Source organism: Salminus brasiliensis, chromosome 15, assembly GCF_030463535.1.
Source record: "Salminus brasiliensis chromosome 15, fSalBra1.hap2, whole genome shotgun sequence".
NCBI lineage: Eukaryota > Metazoa > Chordata > Actinopteri > Characiformes > Bryconidae > Salminus > Salminus brasiliensis.
Window position 1 is genome coordinate 1,834,321 of NC_132892.1, and position 20,751 is coordinate 1,855,071.

The 20,751-nt window shown below is 41.1% G+C and overlaps 2 protein-coding genes across 2 annotated transcripts; both read left to right on the forward strand.

Moving 5' to 3' along the window:
* The first annotated feature begins 206 nt into the window (after positions 1-206).
* cpo (carboxypeptidase O) lies at positions 207-8,025 on the forward strand. Its single transcript, XM_072657461.1, has 10 exons — positions 207-244; positions 1,394-1,547; positions 3,753-3,813; positions 4,111-4,212; positions 4,353-4,457; positions 5,354-5,470; positions 5,624-5,717; positions 6,079-6,281; positions 7,228-7,312; positions 7,492-8,025. The coding sequence occupies exons 2-10, from the start codon at positions 1,492-1,494 to the stop codon at positions 7,755-7,757; spliced, it is 1,089 nt and encodes a 362-aa protein (XP_072513562.1). The 5' UTR covers positions 207-244; positions 1,394-1,491; the 3' UTR covers positions 7,758-8,025.
* Positions 8,026-9,165: 1,140 nt separating this feature from the next.
* arglu1b (arginine and glutamate rich 1b) lies at positions 9,166-18,255 on the forward strand. The gene is made up of 4 exons (XM_072657312.1): positions 9,166-9,738; positions 11,048-11,273; positions 12,439-12,522; positions 14,678-18,255. The coding sequence occupies exons 1-4, from the start codon at positions 9,404-9,406 to the stop codon at positions 14,840-14,842; spliced, it is 810 nt and encodes a 269-aa protein (XP_072513413.1). The 5' UTR covers positions 9,166-9,403; the 3' UTR covers positions 14,843-18,255.
* The last annotated feature ends 2,496 nt before the right edge of the window (positions 18,256-20,751 follow it).

Here is a 20,751-nt window from a genome sequence, read left to right on the forward strand (position 1 = left end):
TTTTGCAGGGCATGTTTGCAAAACAATTTCTCTTTGATTGAGGATTTCCATCAGATTTCCTCGGCTCCAACGTTCCTACGAGAGGTTTCCTGTAATGATAGACTCAGGATGTTGAGCTTAATGTTGAAAGTGGGGGAACTACATCCCCCACATTGTTCTATGACTGTAGCCTTGAGGAAAACTGAGGCTATTTAGTGCTTGTGCTGCTAACAGCCTCATCATCTGGTGCTACGAAGACATTAAGGTTAGAACATTCCTCTTAATTATATATTATATGTATATATGTTGTATATATTTACATATATATGATATATGTAGTTTGCTTGTGCAAATTCCACAGTTATGATAACAGACCCTGCGTTGAACTGTCTTATCAGTATGGTGTCTAACAGACAGCCATCATGGAATGTGAACACTGTGTGAACCAGCCAGACACTATCATGTTCTCATGCATCTATAAAGCTTCAGTAACAGCCTCATATATTACATAATTAGCATCTATTAATAACCACGCCAAGATAAATGTGCTCATTTCACTTTTGCCACAAAGTAGAATCAGACATGATTGTCAGATAACAGCAGTCAGAGCACTGCATTTATTATCCTGACTGAATGACGTTGGATCATAAAAGCAAAATATTTACCATCCACACCCATAATTCTTTTCCTCCTCTCACTTAATCTTACAGCCAGGTTTATCTTTAAGTTATGGTGTGAGTGTGTGGTACATTCTTCAAAGTGCTCTGGAACTCAAATACAGTGAATTACTAATAAGTAACACTGAAATACCATTAAATTACATTGAACTGCCATTAAATTACACAAATATGCCATTACATAATACTAAAACTTTGTAATGGTAATACATTAAATTATACTGAAATGCCATTACATTATACTATAATGCCATTGCATTACAAGAGAATGCCATTACATTATATTGAATTTCCATTACATTAAATTGAAATACTTTAAATTACACTGAAATGGCATTACATTCTACTGAAATTACATTAAATTACATTGCAATGCCATTACATTATACTGAAATGCCATTACATTACACTGAATGCATTACATTATATTGAAATGCCTTTACATTATACTATAATGCCATTACATTAAATTGAAATACTTTAAATTACATTTTACTGGCATTACTTATTACATTATGTGTAAATGCTTTTGTACAGTACTGTTTTCCACTGATTATTATAATTCCTACAGTATTTCCTCGTCACATCGTTTACATGAAGTGGTAATAAATTAATCAGATTGCTGCATTACGGCCTTCAGAATCAATCATTAGCTAAGAGCATGAGAGTCATTCACCTGCCTCTGAGGAACCGTCCTTAGATCTGCCTGTAGTTAACGTTCACTGATTGTCCTGCAGGGCTGCGTATAAAAGCAGATGCTGAGTGAGATAAAGTCTGAGATACGCTGGAGAGCGTTGAGCTTCTCTCAGGACTGGGATACAACACCAACTGAGTCATGCTGAGATCAGTGTTACCTGTGTTGGTGCTTCTGGCTCTGCAAACCCAGAACAGGTAAAATTTACACTACACCATAACTGCCATCATCTCGTTTAACTCAACTCAACGCAGCTCAGACTGACTCAGCTTTAACTCAGTTGTGAGGACTGATGAGTTGAAATTACTGATTTTTTTTGTTCTGTCCTATTGTGTCACAGGTCAAACTGACCAGTTTCAAAATGCAGGAAAAATTATTTTAATTATGAGTATGTAATGTTTTCTGATGGGCTTAATTAGCATAACAAACATGTAAATGAAAGATAACACATTTTCTGTGTTAAATTATGTGTTTATATTATGAACATTGATATTATTATATTTTATTATATTATATTATATTATATTATGTTTATTATTATGAGGCCTTTTATATATAACATTTACACAACAACTCAGATTACTATAAATGTTTTATTTTTATTTATTTTATTTTTTTGTAAATTATTACAAGTAAACCATGGTCTGTACACGGTAAAAAAAATAATATTGATTAAATATCGATTTTTTTTATATTAATTGAGCTACAGAAAATGTTTATGAAGTATGAACTTAAAAAGTTTTTTTTAAGATCAACTTTCAATTTTTCTTGATTACACATTTTAAATTCAAGTTCAAAGTTTACATTTTATTTGTCACAGTGTTCTACACAGTACAACCAGCCATAAAATGCATTAATAACTGCCCAATCACATGAAACACTGGAGTATAGAATATATAAAATAAAACACACAAAGAAGATACAGCTTGTGTCAAATAAAATAACCTAAATTAAATAAAGTATAAAATATATACAGAGATAATAACACATATAGAAGATATAGCGAAATACAAAATGAATACAATAAATACAGGAACTATAGTTGGATAGATAGATAGAGATTCTGCTTTACTAAAATGATCTGTTAGGTATTCCATTCAAACTATATGTTGAAAACTAGAGATCCAAAATTTCATAACTGAAAATTGAGGGGAACATGGTTTAACATGGTTAAACTTGGTTAAACATGGGTCAGTTTGACTATGGACATTATTGCATTATTGCAGTTGAACATACCAGGAGGGTTAAATTGACTTGTTTGCAAATTCCAAACTTTGCAAAATTGAACAAAACAGTAATAATGATTACATAACAACCAATACAAACATCCTATCAGAGAAATATATACTATTTATTGCATGTATTTAAAATATTATCAAAACCTTGTTTCTCCCAAACAGCAAATTTACAGGAGACGGAAAAAAATATTTTGGAGCATTTCTATTGGTCCATTCATCATGAATTTCTGATACACTAAAGAACATCTGTCAGATTCACATTTCATTGTAAAATAGTGACAATATACTTAAAGATAATTTTTCAAGTTGTTAATTAATTAATTAATTAATTAATTAATGGACTGAAACAGTACTACTGTAATAATAGAACAACCTTAAAATAGAGTTTAAGAAAGTTTTTGAAAAAAGTACTGCTACAAAAACATCAGTGACATTCTACAAATGTGTAAACCTATATTTTAAAATATGTTTAAAACATAAAAATATTTTTCTTTAACTTTAAAACTAATGACTGGCATTGGTTGGACTTCTTTTTTGAGTTAAAATAGTATCAATACAACAACTTCCATTGAACTGTACCCTGGCTGATCTGTGCACTGACTGTAGCGCTTTATAAAAGGTAAATATTGCTGAAATGCTATTATAAAAGGTAGCCTCCATAAAGTGGTTACTGTACAGTTATTGCTTTAGTACTGCACCGCTTGGTTCATCCAATCTTCTTTGAGGACCTTTGGTCTCAGAATGACATGTACATGTACAAACCCACTCAGAGCCCATGCCCACCTGGGTTCCACCCATGTGAGCCCTACATGAGCATGTTGGCTGACAATGTGTCATATAGTGTGCTAAACCACACAAGCAAGTGTATGGCAGATTAAGGAACAGCTCAGTCAACAGAATGCTCATTACTTGTTAGCGACATTAGCCTTGTAGCTTGTAGACATCAGATACATTTCGGGTTCCTTGAAAGGGAAATGGGTAAATATACTATTACCATAATTGTAATGATGCTATAAACAGAATTACCTATTTCCAAAATGGTTGAATAGCGAAGAATTGCAGGATTTGTTTAAACCTGAACCATCGCTATGGCCTGATGTTCTTCATGGAAGTCCATCTTAAATGGGCTGTCATGTTTTAACTGCTTTATGTCTCACATTTCAGAGCTTCTGAAGGGCTGGAGCTACGAGCTTATGACTACACCAAGTACCACACCATGGACGAGGTTATTAACATACATATTTACTTGTTTATTTGTTTATTTATTGACCAACTAACTTATAGATGTTGCTCTCTGCAAAGTGACGGCTGCAAGCATGAACGTCGGTTGTGCTACCTTCTCAAATCGTGCTACCATAGTGTATATTTATAAGTAATGCTGCCTTAATAATACAGTAGGTAGGGCAGAAACCGACGGAATTGTAGAAAAGTGGTGAAAACTTCAACCTCCAACCTGGATGAAGCAGATTCTGGTGCTTTAACTGAATTCCTAGGCCTGGTGTCTGCTTGACTCCTTCTACAGATTTCAGACTGGATGGTGCAGCTAGAGAAAGACTTTCCCGAAGTTGTGTCCAGCGAGGTCTACGGAACAACCTACGAAAACCGTAGCATTGCCTTGCTGAAGGTAGCTAGACCTTTTCCTCCAGCGCACTCTGAGCGGTCAGCTGTCGGTTTCTGCACCCGGTCATTAAACTCTGTTCAGAACTTATAGTTCATTAAAGAGTTCGTTAGCCAGCAGTTTAAAAAACCTGTGTGTTGCTTCAGATCGGCCTGAGCGCCACCTCCCCGAAGAAGGCCATCTGGATGGACTGTGGGATTCATGCCAGAGAATGGATTGCTCCTGCCTTCTGCCAGTACTTTGTGAAGGAGGTGAGCGCTGGAATGCTAATCAACCACTGCTTAATGCTGACCAGCTGCTCTCTGTAGAAGGGTTAACTCAGGATAACATAGGTTAACTCAGGATAACACAGGTTAGCTCAGGATACCACAGGTCAAGTTAACAGGTTTAATTCAGGCTAACTTTGACTAACAGGGTTAATTCAGGGTCATTCTAGCTAGCTAACAGATTTAATCCAGGCCAACTCTAGCTAACAGATTTCATTCAGGGTCATTCTAGCTAGCTAACTGGTTTAATTCAGGCTAACTCTATCTAACAGGTTTAATTCAGGCAAATCGTTGCTAACAGGCTATGATAACATGGTTATTTAAGGCTAACTCTAACTAATAGGTTAATTTAGGCTACCTATAACATTTAATTTAGGCTAACTCAAGCTAACAGGTTTAATTCAGGCAAATCTTAGCTAACAGGCCAACTAACATGTTTAATTCAGGCTAGCTCTAGCTAAAAAGTTTAATCCAGGCTAACTCAAGATAATAGGTTTTATTAACGCTATCAGAGGCTAATGTTTGCTAAGGGTGTGATCTTTAATAGTGCTTCAGATTAAGCAATAACTAAGGAGTAAAGTCAGGACGAGGATGTGACTTTGGCCTTCACACTGGTCCTACCCCAGGCCTCCAGACATGCTAGGCCTCCCCCATCATATTGTCTTTGGTCTTTAATGGTCAAGCTGGATGAAAACTGGTTGACCAGATTAGCTCTTAACCAGCATAGCATGTGTTTTCAGGGACTAGCTGGTCTATTGGCATGACAAACTAGACCAAGCTGGTCAACAAGCATGGGCATACCGGTCAATGCTAGCATTCACTCTCCCTGCTTTGTTAGCATCATGAGATGGTGTAGACCTAGCTTTTTTCTTCTGGAACAGATCCTGGGTTCCTACAAAACAGACCCGAAGATGAACGAGCTGTTTAAGAACCTGGACTTTTACATCACTCCAGTTCTCAACATGGACGGATACATCTACTCCTGGCTAGACAATACGGTGGGTTCCATCAAACGTTCAGCTTCATGCTGTAGTGGTGGTGTAAGTTAGCGTTGTTGGTGGGATCCTTCCTGGGATAAGGCTTCTGTTAGCAGCCCCATCTGAAAGGCCTTCGTTATGAAGTGATCGTGAGAGTGTGTTGTATACCTCCAGACTCGCCTGTGGAGGAAGTCCAGGTCGCCGGGTAGTGACGGCTGCACATGCTTTGGCACGGATCTGAACCGCAACTTCTACGCTAACTGGGGAAGTAAGTCCCTAATGGTCCGCTTACAGTGACCTCCTTTTCTGCACATTCTACACCATTTGAAGGATGCGCTGTATGTTGTGGGAAGACTAATTAGTAGACAGATTTGATGAATCTGTAGAATTAAAGCTGAATTAAAGTGGCGTCGCTCAAAGACCCTTTTGTAGCACCTTTAAGAAATTATGGTGCATTTCTATTGGTCCATTCTTCATAAATATAATTTTGAGACAATGTAAAGAACAACCAGATTCACATTACACTAATTTTTTTGTAATTAAACTCTTTCAAATACAACAATCATACAGGCCTTAGTGACCCATGTATGTGACCTTGAGCCTGTCCACCTCCTGCTTTACCTGCACAGTGGTGGGAATTTCCAGGAATTGTTGTTCGGAGATCTATAATGGTCAGTCTGCTCTTTCGGAGTCTGAGGCCAGGGCGGTCACTGACTACCTGAGCAACAAACGAGACCAGCTCCTGTGTTTCCTCACCATCCACTCCTACGGCCAGCTGATCCTGGTCCCTTATGGACACCCCAACATCTCGGCTCCCAACTACAATGAACTGGTGAGCTGTATTTTCACACAAGCCATTATTGCACGTCTCTTTTTTATGAGGTTATATGTCTGTTTTAAAAAGAGGCGTAAATAAAGGAGTTCAAATAATGCTGCTAGAAAACTGAATTTGATAAAATATTATATTTTTTATGAAATTTAAATTTTTGTAATTTTTTAAATTTTTTGTAATTTGAAAATGTTATTTTAATTGTAATGAAATTTGTACTTGATAACAGAATAAAGAAACGAAAATAAAGTTTAAAATTTGCAATGAAATGAAAATAGTGTATGGTTATTTTAAAATGATTCAGTTTCTCTGTTTATGTTTTTTTTTTAATAACTTAGCAGTTAAACACAGAATTCTAAGAATTCTTAAGAAAAGTCTGTTATCCCACAAAATATGCAGAGATAAACACATAAATAACCCCAGATCTTAATTAAACAAATAATGAACTGTTCATCACTGTGAGTAAATAAAATATCCAAAATATATAGAAGCTTTTTAGGGTGAGATTTTGAGTTTGACTGCTTTTGCAGTTACTTAGATGCTTTTTTAAAAGCAAACATAAAATTTTAAAATGACTTTTTAGAAATGTACATTTAATCATGATCAAACTCCAATTTTTCTATTAATACAATGGGTTTATTTCTGTTTGGATGGGGTTTTCTTGTTTTTTTGTTTGTTTTTGTTTTTATTTATTTATTTAAAAATATTATTATTATATATATATATATATTCTTTTTTTTGTTATATTATATATTATGATTATCTCTTATACTCTTTATATATGTGGCTGTTATGTCCTGTGGAGTGAATACGTTTTCACTACGTTTAACTGAAGAATGTATTGATTACAAGCTGGAAAAAGAAAAATATATTATATTATGGGGAAATACTCTGTCTTATGACTTAAAACTAAATAAAAATAAGATTTCTAATGCATCTCTTTGTGCAGATGGAGGTGGGCCTGGCTGCGGCGAAGGCCATCAAAGCAGTTCATGGGATGGACTACACGGTGGGGACCTCTCCGGATGTGCTGTGTGAGTAGACTTTGTAAATTCTGTTTGTTTTGAAGGTTTATTAATTATGATCTGAATGATATGAAGGAGTTGTTGTTGTGTGTAGAGTCTCGTTTGCAGAATTGTAGTTGGGTCATTTGAATAATTACAGGATTGCTGAACATCATGTAGCTCAACCTCCTCCTGAACTCTTTCTCCAGATGCCAACTCAGGTTCCTCACGTGACTTCGCCCGTCTCATCGGGATCCCGTTCTCCTTCACCTTCGAGCTGAGAGACAAGGGCAAGTACGGCTTCAAGCTGCCTGAAGATCAGATCCAGCCCACCTGTGAGGAGGCTTATCAGGGGGCCATGTCCATCATCACCCAGGTCCACGACAAGACCTTCACCAGCACGGCTTTCACTGTAACAGCCACGCTGTGGACCACGCTGATGGCTGCCTGGCTCTCTAGCACCACTTTGCTGTGAGCTGATGAATTTCTCCTCGACCCATCAGCCATCAACCGGTTTAGTGTAACATGAGCTTATATTTGTGTTTTAATGAGGTTTTGTGAATATTTATTACAACCCAGTCGTTCCAGTGAGACATTTCTGGTCTACGATAAGGCCTTCATGAATATATTTGCCTTATGAGTGTCTGGAAAGTCCAGACTGCGGAGTACGACTGATATTGACTCTGTAAATGAATGTATTTTGTAATGTGTTTTGATTAAATAGATAAAGACATTTATAACTACATTAATCTCAATTGTCCTGTTTTACACAATCATACCAGAACATTATGGTTTGGAATGAACTCTGCCTGGGATAATGTCGAGGTGTATACAGTGTAGATGTGTTTAGAGTATAGAGGTGTATATAGTGTAGTAGTGTATATGGTGTAGTAGTGTATAAAGTGTAGTAGTGTATATAGTGTAGTAGTGTATATAGTGTAGAAGTGTATATAGAGTAGTAGTGTATATAGTGTAGTAGTGTATATAGAGTAGTAGTGTATATAGTGTAGTAGTGTATATGGTGTAGTAGTGTATATAGTGTAGTAGTGTATAAAGTGTAGTAGTGTATATGGTGTAGTAGTGTATATGGTGTAGTAGTGTATATAGTGTAGTAGTGTATAAAGTGTAGTAGTGTATATGGTGTAGTAGTATGCATAGTGAAGCACGTGTCTGATGGACTGAGCACACTATCTAACAGAGTGACTTTTCACTGGGTCTGTCTGACCTCTACTGGACATTTAGGAGAACTGCAGAACAGACTCTCTGCCCCCCTGGTTCAGTTTAGTTTGGGTAGGAGGACATTTACTGTATATTTAAGAGTATATTAGTATAGTAATTTAATAGTACAATAATATTTTAGTATCATATTTTATTGTACTTCTGCATTTGCATTCTGATTCTTCACACACGTGTGTGTACAGAGTGTGTATCAGGTACGTTTGTAACGTACTTAAATCAAACTATTATATATATTTAATATTTATATATTTAAATAACAAATAAATAAACTTAAAATTCTGAATTCTTGGGTCATATAAAAATGTATATACTTTGAAGAAATGCCCCAAAAATAATTTGATATAAAATATGTTTACATTGACATCCACAAAAGTTAAGATGTTTTTTCCCTCTTCTTTAAAGGTGGTATTTTGGAGATACGAGATAATCATAGAGGTAAATATATATTAAAAGATGATTAATAAAAAATAATAAATGTATAATAATGTATCATTTACAGTGTGTTTAAAACATACAAACTAGTTTAATTACATCTCACTTTAAATGAAAAGTACATGAAATGATGATAATAATAATAATAATAATAATAATAGTTACTGAGAGACTTTTATTTTGTAAAGAAACTGTGACGCACCCCACTGCACATGCGCAGAGGAGTCAGTGGTCAGGGCAGCGGGTCGGACGGAATTCAGGCGAATTCAGACCCGAACAAAAGTGACCAAAACCGGCGAGCAGCGGCGGGTTATCCGCTCCGTAGAGCTCCAGCGTGCAGCGGTTCTCCACTGCGGTGTGTAGCAGCCCGGCCTGCCTCCCGTCCGTGCAGTGATCCCGGCGGCAGCAGCTGCAGAGTGCGGCTAACTGGGCTAACCGCGCCGAGCAGCGATGGGCCGGTCGCGGAGCCGCAGCTCCTCCCGCTCCAAGCGCTCCAAGAGCGGCGGAGGGAAGCACAGCAAGAAGCGGAGCCGCTCCCGCTCCAGAGAGAGGAAGAGGCGCTCCAAGAGCCGGGAGGCCAAGCGGAGCCGCCGGAGGGAATCGCGCTCAAGGTCCCGCTCAGAAACGGCGCCGTCCCGCCGGGAAAGGGAGCGGGAGAAGGCCGCCTCGCCCCCGGAGAGGATCGACATCTTCGGCCGGACCCTGAGCAAGAGGGGCGTCAGCGACGAGAAGCAGAAGAAGGAGGAAGAGGAGAAGAAGGCGGAGCTGGAGAGGCAGAGGAAGATGTGAGTAGCCTGGTTAGGATTTGGGGCTGATGGTCCCGGGTGAGGGGCTCTGCAAGTGTGTCCAAAAGTCTCCGGACAGACCTTGTCTACTTTAAAGGGAAAGTTCACCAAAGGGTCAGATTCCCAAATTGAACATTAAAATTCCACCTTAGCTCAAAAGCCCTTGATTGGTGAAGTCAGGATGTGTCTGGAGTTTGCTTCTTTAATGGGTTTGTGCTGCGGCTACGGCTAAAGTAGCTAACAAGTAATGGGAGTCTATGTCACCCAAAGTCTCTGGTGTTGTGTTAGCCTATTAGCTTTGGTGCAGATTGGCTGGAATTCCCTAAATTGAAAAATTGACTGTATTCAAAGTCTGGCATAGGGGAGTTTCTAACAAGAGCTAGTCAAGAGCTAGTCTAGTCAATCAAATCCTTACAGCAATGTTCCAGCATTACGTCTAAAGCCTGTCCAGGACTGTAGGTGAAGGTGGGGCATAGTCCGAATTAAAACCCCTTGATTTGAGAAGACATCTCAGATGTTTAGGCTCTGATTTTCTAGGCTCCTGAAAGGGTGTAGGACCAAGTTATTGATCCTCCAGTCCCTGGAGTGGAGTTCTTGAAGACGTATATCAGGTATATCGCATTTTTCAATCGTGATTTGGTCGTACCTGGCTGATTATCGGGGTTGGTCCCAATTTGAGCTCGATCAGTTGACGTTTGAGAGAAAAAACAATGCCCGATTCACTGCCTAAACAAGCTGAGTGAGAGCAGTCGGGCAACCAGGTGGATTTCTTACATGTCATAAATGATGGAAAGTCTTCTCACAGTCTGAGCAGTCTTGCGAGCCGATTTCTCGACGTCACACGTTTCCCTAAAAGCCGTACATTGTAGCTTTGATTGGTTATAAACAATTACACACACATAATTGTAATATAATGCATGTAATATAAGCATGGCACAAGTTTTAAAGATTTTTGATGTATATCAAAATATTCTGATTAATTGAGTGCTTATATGTGAACACAGTACTCTGCTGCCTAGGGGTTGTGTCGCACCCAGGTCACAGCATGTCAGTCGGGTCGACTACTTTCGAACAGCTTGAGCATCTAAATGGCAGGCTTTGTCAGTACACGACAAACGATCCAGGCTTGCCAAAAATGCAAACAAATAAATAAACAAACAAACAAAAGAGTTCCTCAGCATTGGTCCTGAGTTTGAGTCCCGGTTGAGTTCGAGAGAGCATAGCTCCTCAACGGTTAAGGTACTCGAACCAGGCCATGGGGTCAGCAAGTCCATGGTGCTTTCTAATATGCTTGTTTTCCTCTCCTCAGTCGCCAGCAGGAGATCGAGGAGCGTCTGATTGAAGAGGAGACGGCGCGGCGGGTGGAGGAGCTGGTGGCCAAGCGGGTGGAGGAGGAGCTGGAGAAGAGGAAGGACGAAATCGAGCGGGAGGTGCTGCGGCGCGTTGAGGAGGCCAAGCGCATCATGGAAAAGCAGCTTCTGGAGGAGCTCGAACGACAGAGGCAGGCCGAGCTGGAGGCCCAGAAAGCCCGCGAGGTAAACTGCACCCGCTAACACACGGACACCTCTGTCACAGACGTGGGTCAGGAACTGCAAGGGCGTGTCAGCAACACTGTAGGTGTAGATCAGTCAGGATCTTCTTGACATTGAAGGTAACCTGTCCTACAAGCAGATTTGTCCTAGTTTAGACTTTCTGTTCCTGTAACACACAACACACACAGTGTCTCGTCTACCCTGCTGCTGTTATCCCTGTTGACTGTTCCTCTCAGCTGCGTAAGAACGATGAAATTCGTTCGCGCTGCTGCACCTCCTTATCCAAACTCGAGCCGACTGCCTGCTCCGCTGTGCTCCTCCCTGCCCTCGGTGGCAGGGAAAGTGAGTAAAGAACCTCTCGCCCCCAATACAGGTCAGTGGTTCAAAAGCAGAGTCATCCCTGTTTTTTGCAAGGGGCAAGTGCACTTCATGAGCCTAAAGCACAGGCTGACCCTGACTCCTCCAGGAGCTGTGTAGATCGAGCTGATTCCCTGGAGGACGAGAATTCTGTAGGTAACTCCACGGCGTCCTCTGGTGAGCTAAGAAACTCCACACTGTTTCATCTGTCGCCAAACGTTGACATACTGTAGATGTGTTCCCGTCAGTGGTACTCAAGCCTGGTCCTGGTTTCCTCGTTACCCCAAATGTCGTCAATCAGCTAGGCTTCTTAAGCTGGAGCTGCGAAGGCTACTTTAGTTAACAAGCTAGTTCTACAAGCTAGTTCTACCAGTTAGCCTAAAACTAAAGCTAGCCTCAGTTTGTTTATGTTCATTACTGTCTTTCCGTCCATCAGTGCTTTCTCACTACGATAGCCAGCATGCATTACAGCAGATGCACCAAACAACCACTGGGGATCTTGGAGTGGAGGCTTTCAGAAGCTAATACTGTGCATACAGACATGATATTCAGCTTCCTAGCAGTAACGTTAACCCAAAAACTGCTTGTAGTTTCTCGAAATCGCCTCTCACCTTATCTAATAATCGAATAGACCCAGGTAGGTGGTTTCAGTCACTGAACGAATGCTTTAGTTGAATTGGCAAACTCTAGGACTACACCTGATTACAGGTAAAGAAAGAGGGTGGCACCCAGACAATGAGCTGAGTATCACTGATGTCGTCTGTGAGCGAATGTGTCCGTTAGCCCTCTCTGAAATGTTCGTCTTTCACAGGAGGAAGAAAAATCCAAACGTGAGGAACTGGAGAAGATTCTGGTGGAGAACAACCGCAAGATCGCAGATGCTCAGGCTAAACTGGTACGTCTCCTTGTCTTTGCTAATGCCTAGTCACATGAGAGCTTTTTTTTGGGGGGGGGTCTTTTAGCTCTGAAATAGCCAGTTTTCAAGGCCAAGTCAAGTGAAGCAGGTTCTGTGAAGCAGAAAGGCCTTCTGCCATCAGCAGCCGAAGCCGGAGTGAGCACAACCGGTCTTGCTCTCTCTGGGTGGGTAGATTTCGGAATTAGGGTCGGTGAAGCCGGCTTTTGGAATCAGGCTTAGTGTAGCATGTTTATTGAATCAGGCTTTCGGAATCGGGCTTATTGAAGCAAGTTTTCGGAATCAGGCTTTCGGAATCAGGCTTAGTGAAGCATGTTTATTGAATCAGGCTTTCGGAATCAGGCTTTCGGAATCAGGCTCAGTGAAGCATGTTTGTTGAATCAGGCTTTCTAAATCAGGCTTATTATAGCAAGTTTTCGGAATCAGGCTTTCGGAATCAGGCTTTCGGAATCAGGCTTTCGGAAGCAAGCTTTTGGAATCAGGCTTATTGAAGCAAGCTTTCGGAATCAGGCTTTCGGAATCAGGCTTATTGAAGCAAGCTTTCGGAATCAGGCTTTCGGAATCAGGCTTATTAAAACTAGTTTTCTGAATTAGGCTTTCGGAATCAGGCTTATTGAAACAAGTTTTCTGAATCAGGCTTTTGGAATCAGGCTTATTGAAGCAAGCTTTCGGAAACAGGCTTTCGGAATCAGGCTTATTGAAACAAGTTTTCGGAATCAGGCTTTCGGAATCAGGCTTTCGGAATCAGGCTTATTGAAACAAGTTTTCTGAATCAGGCTTATTGAAACAAGTTTTCTGAATCAGGCTTATTGAAGCAAGCTTTCAGAATCAGGCTTATTGAAGCAAGCTTTCGGAAACAGGCTTTCGGAATCAGGCTTATTGAAACTAGTTTTCTGAATCAGGCTTTCAGAATCAGGCTTATTGAAGCAAGCTTTCGGAATCAGGCTTTCGGAATCAGGCTTATTGAAGCAAGCTTTCGGAATCAGGCTTATTGAAACAAGCTTTCGGAATCAGGCTTTCTGAATCCGGCTCGGCGAAGCCAGCATTTGGAATCGGGCTTTCTCAATCACTTGTTGTGGAGTAGGCTTTCTGCAGCAGGCTTTTTTGAAGCCGTCTCTGTGAACAGGCTTGGTAAACAAGATTTAGTGACTTTAAGCTTTCAGAAGCAGGCTCAGTTGATCAGGCTTTCTCAGACATGTGTGTGGCAGGCTTAGTTACGTAGGTTTTCTGAAGCAGGCTTTAATGAAACAAGCTTTCTTGAAGCAGGCTTACTAAACAGGGCATAGGGAAGCAGGCATAGTGGTGCTTAATTAGCCCTGAACTGCATCTCCCTGCACACCCTGTTTAAGATACACATGGACCAGGAAAAGTGTGCAGTGCAGGACCTGAAGTGGGGAACACTTTAAGCATTAAACAATTTGGACAATTAACTAGCTAATTCTGACAACCACAGAAAATCCAAGCTATGCTCTTTCAGCAGGTCAACACTGTTTATAAAAACTTGATGCTGCTTTTATAATGCCGATAAATTAGAATCCCAATGTATTCCACATACCAGTTAGCGATTTTAAGCAATTACGCTATTAATGTCAGTGTGGCCTTAATGGCATGAGTATAATTACAGCTACTGTTTTACATTCATGCAATTCAACAGCAGTCTCAAATTAAATCAGCCAGAAACACAATAATTGGTTAAATGAATGTTTTTATTGCTCATGCTGGCTTGTTTGGCTTTTAATGAGTCATGTCTCCGGATGCATTTGGGTTTCACATGGCATTTAGCATGGGGTCTCAAGCTCAAATTTGTTTAGGGGTGGTCTACAGCGTTTTAATTCTGGCAGCAGTCCATTCAACAAGGCTTGCACTTTTTTAGTTGGCTAACTTGGTTCGTTTGCAAATGATGGGCAGTGTTTTAAATTTGCCTCATTTGTAATGGATGTGGACTCTCCCAGCAAATACTTCTGGTCTCACTCTCGGTGCCCTAGAATGTTCTCCTAGTAATGGTGCTACTGGAGCCCTGCTACAGGTTTTAGGCATCATCGAGGAAGTCGGCATAGAAACCACATCGCCATCTAGTGTTTCACCTGTGTAATCGCAGCTCTAGTAGTCTACTGACTTCGCTGTTGTTTTCTCACAGGCTGAGGAGCAGCTCCGGATTGTGGAGGAGCAGCGCAAGATCCACGAGGAGCGCATGAAGCTGGAGCAGGAGCGCCAGCGGCAGCAAAAAGAGGAGCAGAGGATCATCCTGGGCAAGGGCAAGTCACGGCCCAAGCTCTCCTTCTCCCTCAAGGCGACGGACTGACACTGGGAGGACCCAGCTGCCGTCTCTCTCCGGACTCTCGAGCCCCTCTCTCTCTCTCCTTCTCTTCTTCTATCTCTCTCTCTCTCTCTCAGGCTCTCGGGCTCTCTCCACAGGCACCAGCCACTCAGCACAGATCCAACGCGATGCGTCTTTAAAAAAAAAAACGTTTATCTGTTTCTCTCTCTTCTTTTTAGCGAGTGGAAGCCTCGCCCCTGTTTTACAACCTCGGTTTTTGTATTACTTGACTGTTGCGTAGGAAGCCGTCGCCTACTTCCCGCGTCTTCTGTTGTCCTGTCTCTGAGAGATGTCGGGAGAACCGCATGAGGAAAAAAAAAAAAAAAACAATATGGAGAAGGATACTGCGCTGAACTGGGCACATTCGCCCAGGGTGCGGCGAACGTCCGCCTATGCTTGAGAGTGTCTGGAACTGACATGATGTTGTGTTTTTGTTTTGTAATTTATTCATGGATTAAACAGACCAGGACGAGTGCGGTGCTTGACCTCAAGCCTTCAGGCCCTTCAGGATGAGCCTCTACCAGTACCAGTTCTACACACCAGTGAGAGGAACGATGCAGGAAATCCAGGATCGTTGAGTTCGTTGTAGGTCTCAGAGTAGGAGGCCCTGATGTAGGACCAGGTGCCTCCACAATCCTAGTTTAGCATGTTTACAGTGAAGGTGAATGGATCAGAGATAGCCACCAGACCCAGTACACACTGAATTTAACTGGTTCAGGTTCACCTGAACGAAGTCCTGCAGTTGTCCTGACTATGTGGGTTATGGTCAGTGATGTGTAGCCTACCAACTCTAGTCTACCGGTCAGTCTGAACCTACCTCAGCCTCCTACTCTGAGATGCTTTTGACTGCAGTCCAGGGTTGCACCAGTTCTATACAGCACATTGTGGTTGCCTCATCTGCTTATGAAGACCTTAGGTAGTCCCAAAGTATCCCTTTGCTGTGGTTGGTTGCACCACTATCCGTAAGTAAAGTCTTATGGCTCATTTATGCTCCGTTTACATACGGAAATGAAGACGTCCATGTCAAACGATGTAACCGCCACTGCCCACATACTTCTATGCCTGGGTCGCCAATTACCCAGCCCATGCATATTCTCCCCCTGTCACATGCAGCGTTCCCGACGCGCCTCCTGTTTCCGAACTGCTGCCGATGCAACGTCACCGGGCATCCTGTCCGTGTTTTGCTTACACTTCTGGCTACACTGCCCCTTATGGTTTTCAGCTGTACTGCTCTGTTCCATCCGTATCCCCAAACTTTGTGGAGAAGGGCGTGATCATGTACTTGTTACAAAAAAGGCAGCAGTGTATTAAAAAAAAAAATAATAATAATAATCATCCCATATGACCGTAGTCGTATTTGCCTAAAGCTGTTGACTACACTGCCCCCTATGGTCTCCAGGGGTACTGCTTCGTTCCATTCTTATCCATTTGCTTCCAGAGAACGTGTAGAAATAAGGCCGAAATGAACCCAGAGTACTGACGTATCGCTTCATTTGTATCTGTATTTAACATGGGGCATAAATGAGCCTTTAGCCGGTAACCAAGATCAACACTGTAGCTTTGACATGAGGACAAACTCATATACCGGGAGATTTGATGCACTGCTAGGCTTTAACTGACTTCCATTTAAGCGTTTAAAGGTTTTGTCTGGTTTGCCTTAACATTCCCCCGTTTACTGGAAGGTTGTATGTCTTAAATGACCCTGACAGCTCTAGCGCTGGGCGGTATAACGGTAATACTGTATTCCACTGTGTCAAATTTCTGTTCTGTGTCTATATCTAGTACCCGACCCAATAAACTCATCGCTGCTCTGGGCCGTCTGAAACCCTGTGGAGCTGTAGCTGAGCTAGCTAAGCATAGGCTAGCTTAGCTTAGCAAGTGGCTACAGATCCAAAACCAAGCTTCGGTCCTTTTCTTCCACCAGCGGCTCGTTGGAGTGGTTTTCGTCTAGACGTTTAGAAGTGGGGTTTCAGTCAGACAGGGGGGCAGCTAACTACTATCCTGCTAGCTAAGCTAACGCTAACCAGCTTCTCTCTCCTGATTCAGAGCAGTTTAACGGCTGTAATGATCAGATTCACGGTTTAACTTTTATTTAATGGTCGATTTTAAACAGTTCAGTTGATCAGACTGTGAGAAAACTGGACGCTGTGTTTGGTCATTTTTTCGGCTTTTAAAGGCGATATGAGAGAAGCCACATTCCACAGCGCTAGTAATATCATTAGCATCAGTTGGACAGGGAGGATACCGCTCAACCTTAGACTGTCAGAATTAGTCATTTTTCATTTAAAAAATATATATAAATATCAGTATTAGCTTTAGCCAATCGCTAAAAGTCTAAAAAAAAAATTACAAATGACTAGTCTCAAAAAATAATTCATAGAGATACTTTAATATTATTTTTTTATATAAAGTTCATATTTTGGCAACCCAGAAGTTCTGACATTATATTCAGTTCTGTGCAAAAATCTTAGCCCCCTAATCACATGATTAACCACCATCATTCTCAGCAGTGAGAGGGTTCTACTGTAGAAGCTCCAGATCTCATCAGACCAGATGAAGCAGGTGAACATGAATCCAGTAAAAAGGAGAAACAAGAGCTTCTCATTCTGAAGAAAGAAAGTAGTGAGATCTTGTTGGTGAGCTAGTCTGAAGAACAGAGCTCGGTTCCTCCAGGGTTCTCCTGGACGCCCCCAGTCCAGCCAGCACAGCGTGGAGGATGTGTTCAATCAACTCCATCAGCAGCAGCAGCAGCTCACCTGATTTACCACCCAACCAGGTGTTGATCTGGGGAGAACTTTGGAGATGTTCTAATGATGAGCACAGTGATGGAGAACCACCGCAACTATTAGTGTTTATTCTAATATCAGTATATAAACACTTACTGACCAGATAAGCAGCTCTCTGATTTCCACAGGGGACTAAAACATTTGCACAGTGCTGTGTATATGACTGTATAGAAGATTAATGGAGGAAACTTGTTCATTCATTCCAAAAATATTAATTTTCACCCTGATTTTATTTATATTTCTTAAATTCAACAAGTTAATTGCCATTGTTTTCCTGTATTGAGCAACTTCATGCAGACTGTTGTTTTTATAGGGACTTCTGGGACCCTTGGGTCAGGATTTCACAGCGGTCAGTTAGTGCAACCCATTACTAGGTGTGTGTTCATGGAGTGCAGACTGGGGTTTTAGCTGTGTGGTGGGCGGGTGGGTGTGTTGAGGCCTATGGGACTGGTGTGGGTATACCATGCCATCCACTGGGATACTCCAAGTAGACCTCTGGCAGGGTCATCTGTGTGGTCAGAAGAGCCAGAAGGTTCAAACGTGATACAGTTACTTACAATTGTAAGGAATTTCTGACGGTTCTCTAAATAATAAATCCATGAATGTGTCCAACCTTTGTTGTGTCTTACTGGTTTTGATTTCTGGAGGTGGGTGGAGCAACCAGTTTCCTCCCATATTACTATTATTGTTATTATCATCATCATTATTATTACACCTGTTCCTACTGCAAGCATCCGAACACAGTTTGTGGCCAAAACACTCCCATTGGAATACACCGAAATGTGTCCGTAAACTTTTAGCCAAAATTTCAAACGTCTCTACAGGTCACAATTTTGGAGCTACAACCAACAAATTTGGCAAAATCATGGAACAATGGGTGTAGTTTGTGCTTTAGGTTTTTTTAACAGATCAGACTTACGTTTTTTGCTAAAAAATGTTGAAAAGGGTCACACTGATGCCACAATTGGCTGCTCTTCCACATCCCAGCTGAGCTTCATTCTGGTTCAATATTGAATTTAATATTTGATACATTTTAATTGTATAATCATATTTTTTAAGTATTCTGATTATTGTAATTAAATGATGATCCCATGATTTTTTTTTTAATGACTATAATTCCATGAAGGAGCAAGCAAACTATATAAAATAATAATTAATAATCTTATTATGAATAATATATTAAATTAAGTATATGATTAAGAACTGTGGCTGTCTGACAGTCCTTTAAAATAGCCCAACTTGTGGCCTTTTGGGTTTTTAGGTTCCCCCTACCGAAGACCGGAGCCTGTAATACCCTCTCCGTCCTCAAGTGGGCAGCATTTAGCGTCAAACGCAGCAGTTTATTGAAGTCTGGGACCACCTGGTTGGAATACACGTACTGGGGGTCGCTGTTTGAGGGGGCTAATGAAACGCTTCCTTTTCGCCTCCTAATGAATCATTTGCTTTACACCGCGGTGTGAGGAGACGCGTGTCCAGGGGTAAATACACACTCGGAGGTGAGGGGGTCTGACTGAAGCCGGGGGTCGCTCTGAACGTTGACGCTGGACGGAGGTGTGAAGGTGCTCTCACCTCTCTGCTGCTTGTCTTCCAATTATCTCTTACCTGTCAGAGTGTCCCTTTGAAGACCCCCCCCCCCCCCCCCCAATATACAAACAGCTGTCCAGAGTGACCAAACGCTCCTGAGCCCATTTGGTGTTACCGGCCAGTCTCAGAAATGTGTATTATGATCTTCATTAAGGTCAAAGGTGATCAGCCATAACATTAAAACCTAAGGTCCTAAACATTTCTGACCGCTTGAGACATGGACTCCACACTCCACAAGCTCTCCTGGATCCTGGAAGTTGAGCCTTGGGCGTCCACGGTTGGGCCTTGTCCACGGTTGGGCCTTGTCCACGGTTCTCCAGTTGTCCTTATTTGGAGCCCTTTTGGTAGGTTTACAGGACCTGCCTGATGTTCTGGAGATGTTCTGACCCAGTCGTCTAGAAGGTCACAGTTTGGTTCTCGTCAGAGTGTCTTAGATCCTCACGCTTGTCCATTTTTTCAGCTTCAACACCTCCATCACCTTCCAGAACGGACTGTTCAGTCGCTCCTGTCAAGCTGCTGTAGATGAAGATAGTCAGTGGTACTAATGTTATGGCATGGTTGAGAAACTGTGGAACGTGGAGACGGTAGTTCGGGCAACATTAGCATCCCGAATGCCTCATATTTCAAAGGTGGCGATCACATCTGAACGCAGAAAACAGGCAACAATAGATATTGTTATAAATATATTATATATATTTATGCCCGCAAACCTTCTTTTGTTTATATTTGAAATATCGACTAAAATAGGACTAAAAGTTGCTCATTCTGACGTCTTTTTAAAAGAATATCACACAATTAACAGCCAGCCAGCAGCTAGCTAATTAACTCTTAGCCTGACTAGCGCTAGCCAACTGACAAAACATTAATTCGCAGCTAAAAAATAAAAAAAATAAAACTATATTTAGCGTATTTCTGCTTTTGGTGACACTGTATATGACCGAAAATATCTGGACGGCCCCTTAAATTAGCACATTTTGCTACCATCGCTAGCACAGCTTGTATAACCTCCACAGAAAAGCACCTTGAGCTGTGGATTCTATAAATACATATATTTATATATAAATATATGCTTGAAAACCTTCTTTTGTTGCCAAAATATTTGAAATATTGACTAAAATATGACTAAAAGTTGCTCATTCTGACGTCTTTTCAAAGAATATCACACAATCAACAGCCAGCCAGCAGCTAGCTAATGAACTTACAGCCTGGCTAGCGCTAGCTAACCATCAAAATGTTCATTTGCAGCTAAAACAAATAAAAGTTAAGTGATAAAAGTGCTAATTATTAACTATTGAAGGTTACCTAGTGAGTTAACAACAGTTATAAATGCTTTATGTATAAATATTTCATCGACTAGCATGTATTTAGCACTAGTTTAGCTAGCTTTAGTACAGATATTAATAAATAAATGTAAACAAATCTTGCAGTGTCTACTTAAGATTCAGAACCTGGTGTATTTAGTGTTGTTCTGATTCGGGGGACACTGTATATGAGTGCAGAATTAGCTGTATATGACCGAAAATG

Bases quoted from the DNA above. Each gene is read 5' to 3' on its own strand.
- cpo (XM_072657461.1), top strand. From the start codon at position 1,492: ATGCTGAGATCAGTGTTACCTGTGTTGGTGCTTCTGGCTCTGCAAACC. The intron at 4,458-5,353 runs GTGAGCGCTGGA...CTTCTGGAACAG, and splicing joins GCCAGTACTTTGTGAAGGAG to ATCCTGGGTTCCTACAAAAC. The intron at 7,313-7,491 runs GTGAGTAGACTT...CTCTTTCTCCAG, and splicing joins GACCTCTCCGGATGTGCTGT to ATGCCAACTCAGGTTCCTCA.
- arglu1b (XM_072657312.1), top strand. From the start codon at position 9,404: ATGGGCCGGTCGCGGAGCCGCAGCTCCTCCCGCTCCAAGCGCTCCAAG. The intron at 11,274-12,438 runs GTAAACTGCACC...CGTCTTTCACAG, and splicing joins AGGCCCAGAAAGCCCGCGAG to GAGGAAGAAAAATCCAAACG. The intron at 12,523-14,677 runs GTACGTCTCCTT...GTTTTCTCACAG, and splicing joins CAGATGCTCAGGCTAAACTG to GCTGAGGAGCAGCTCCGGAT.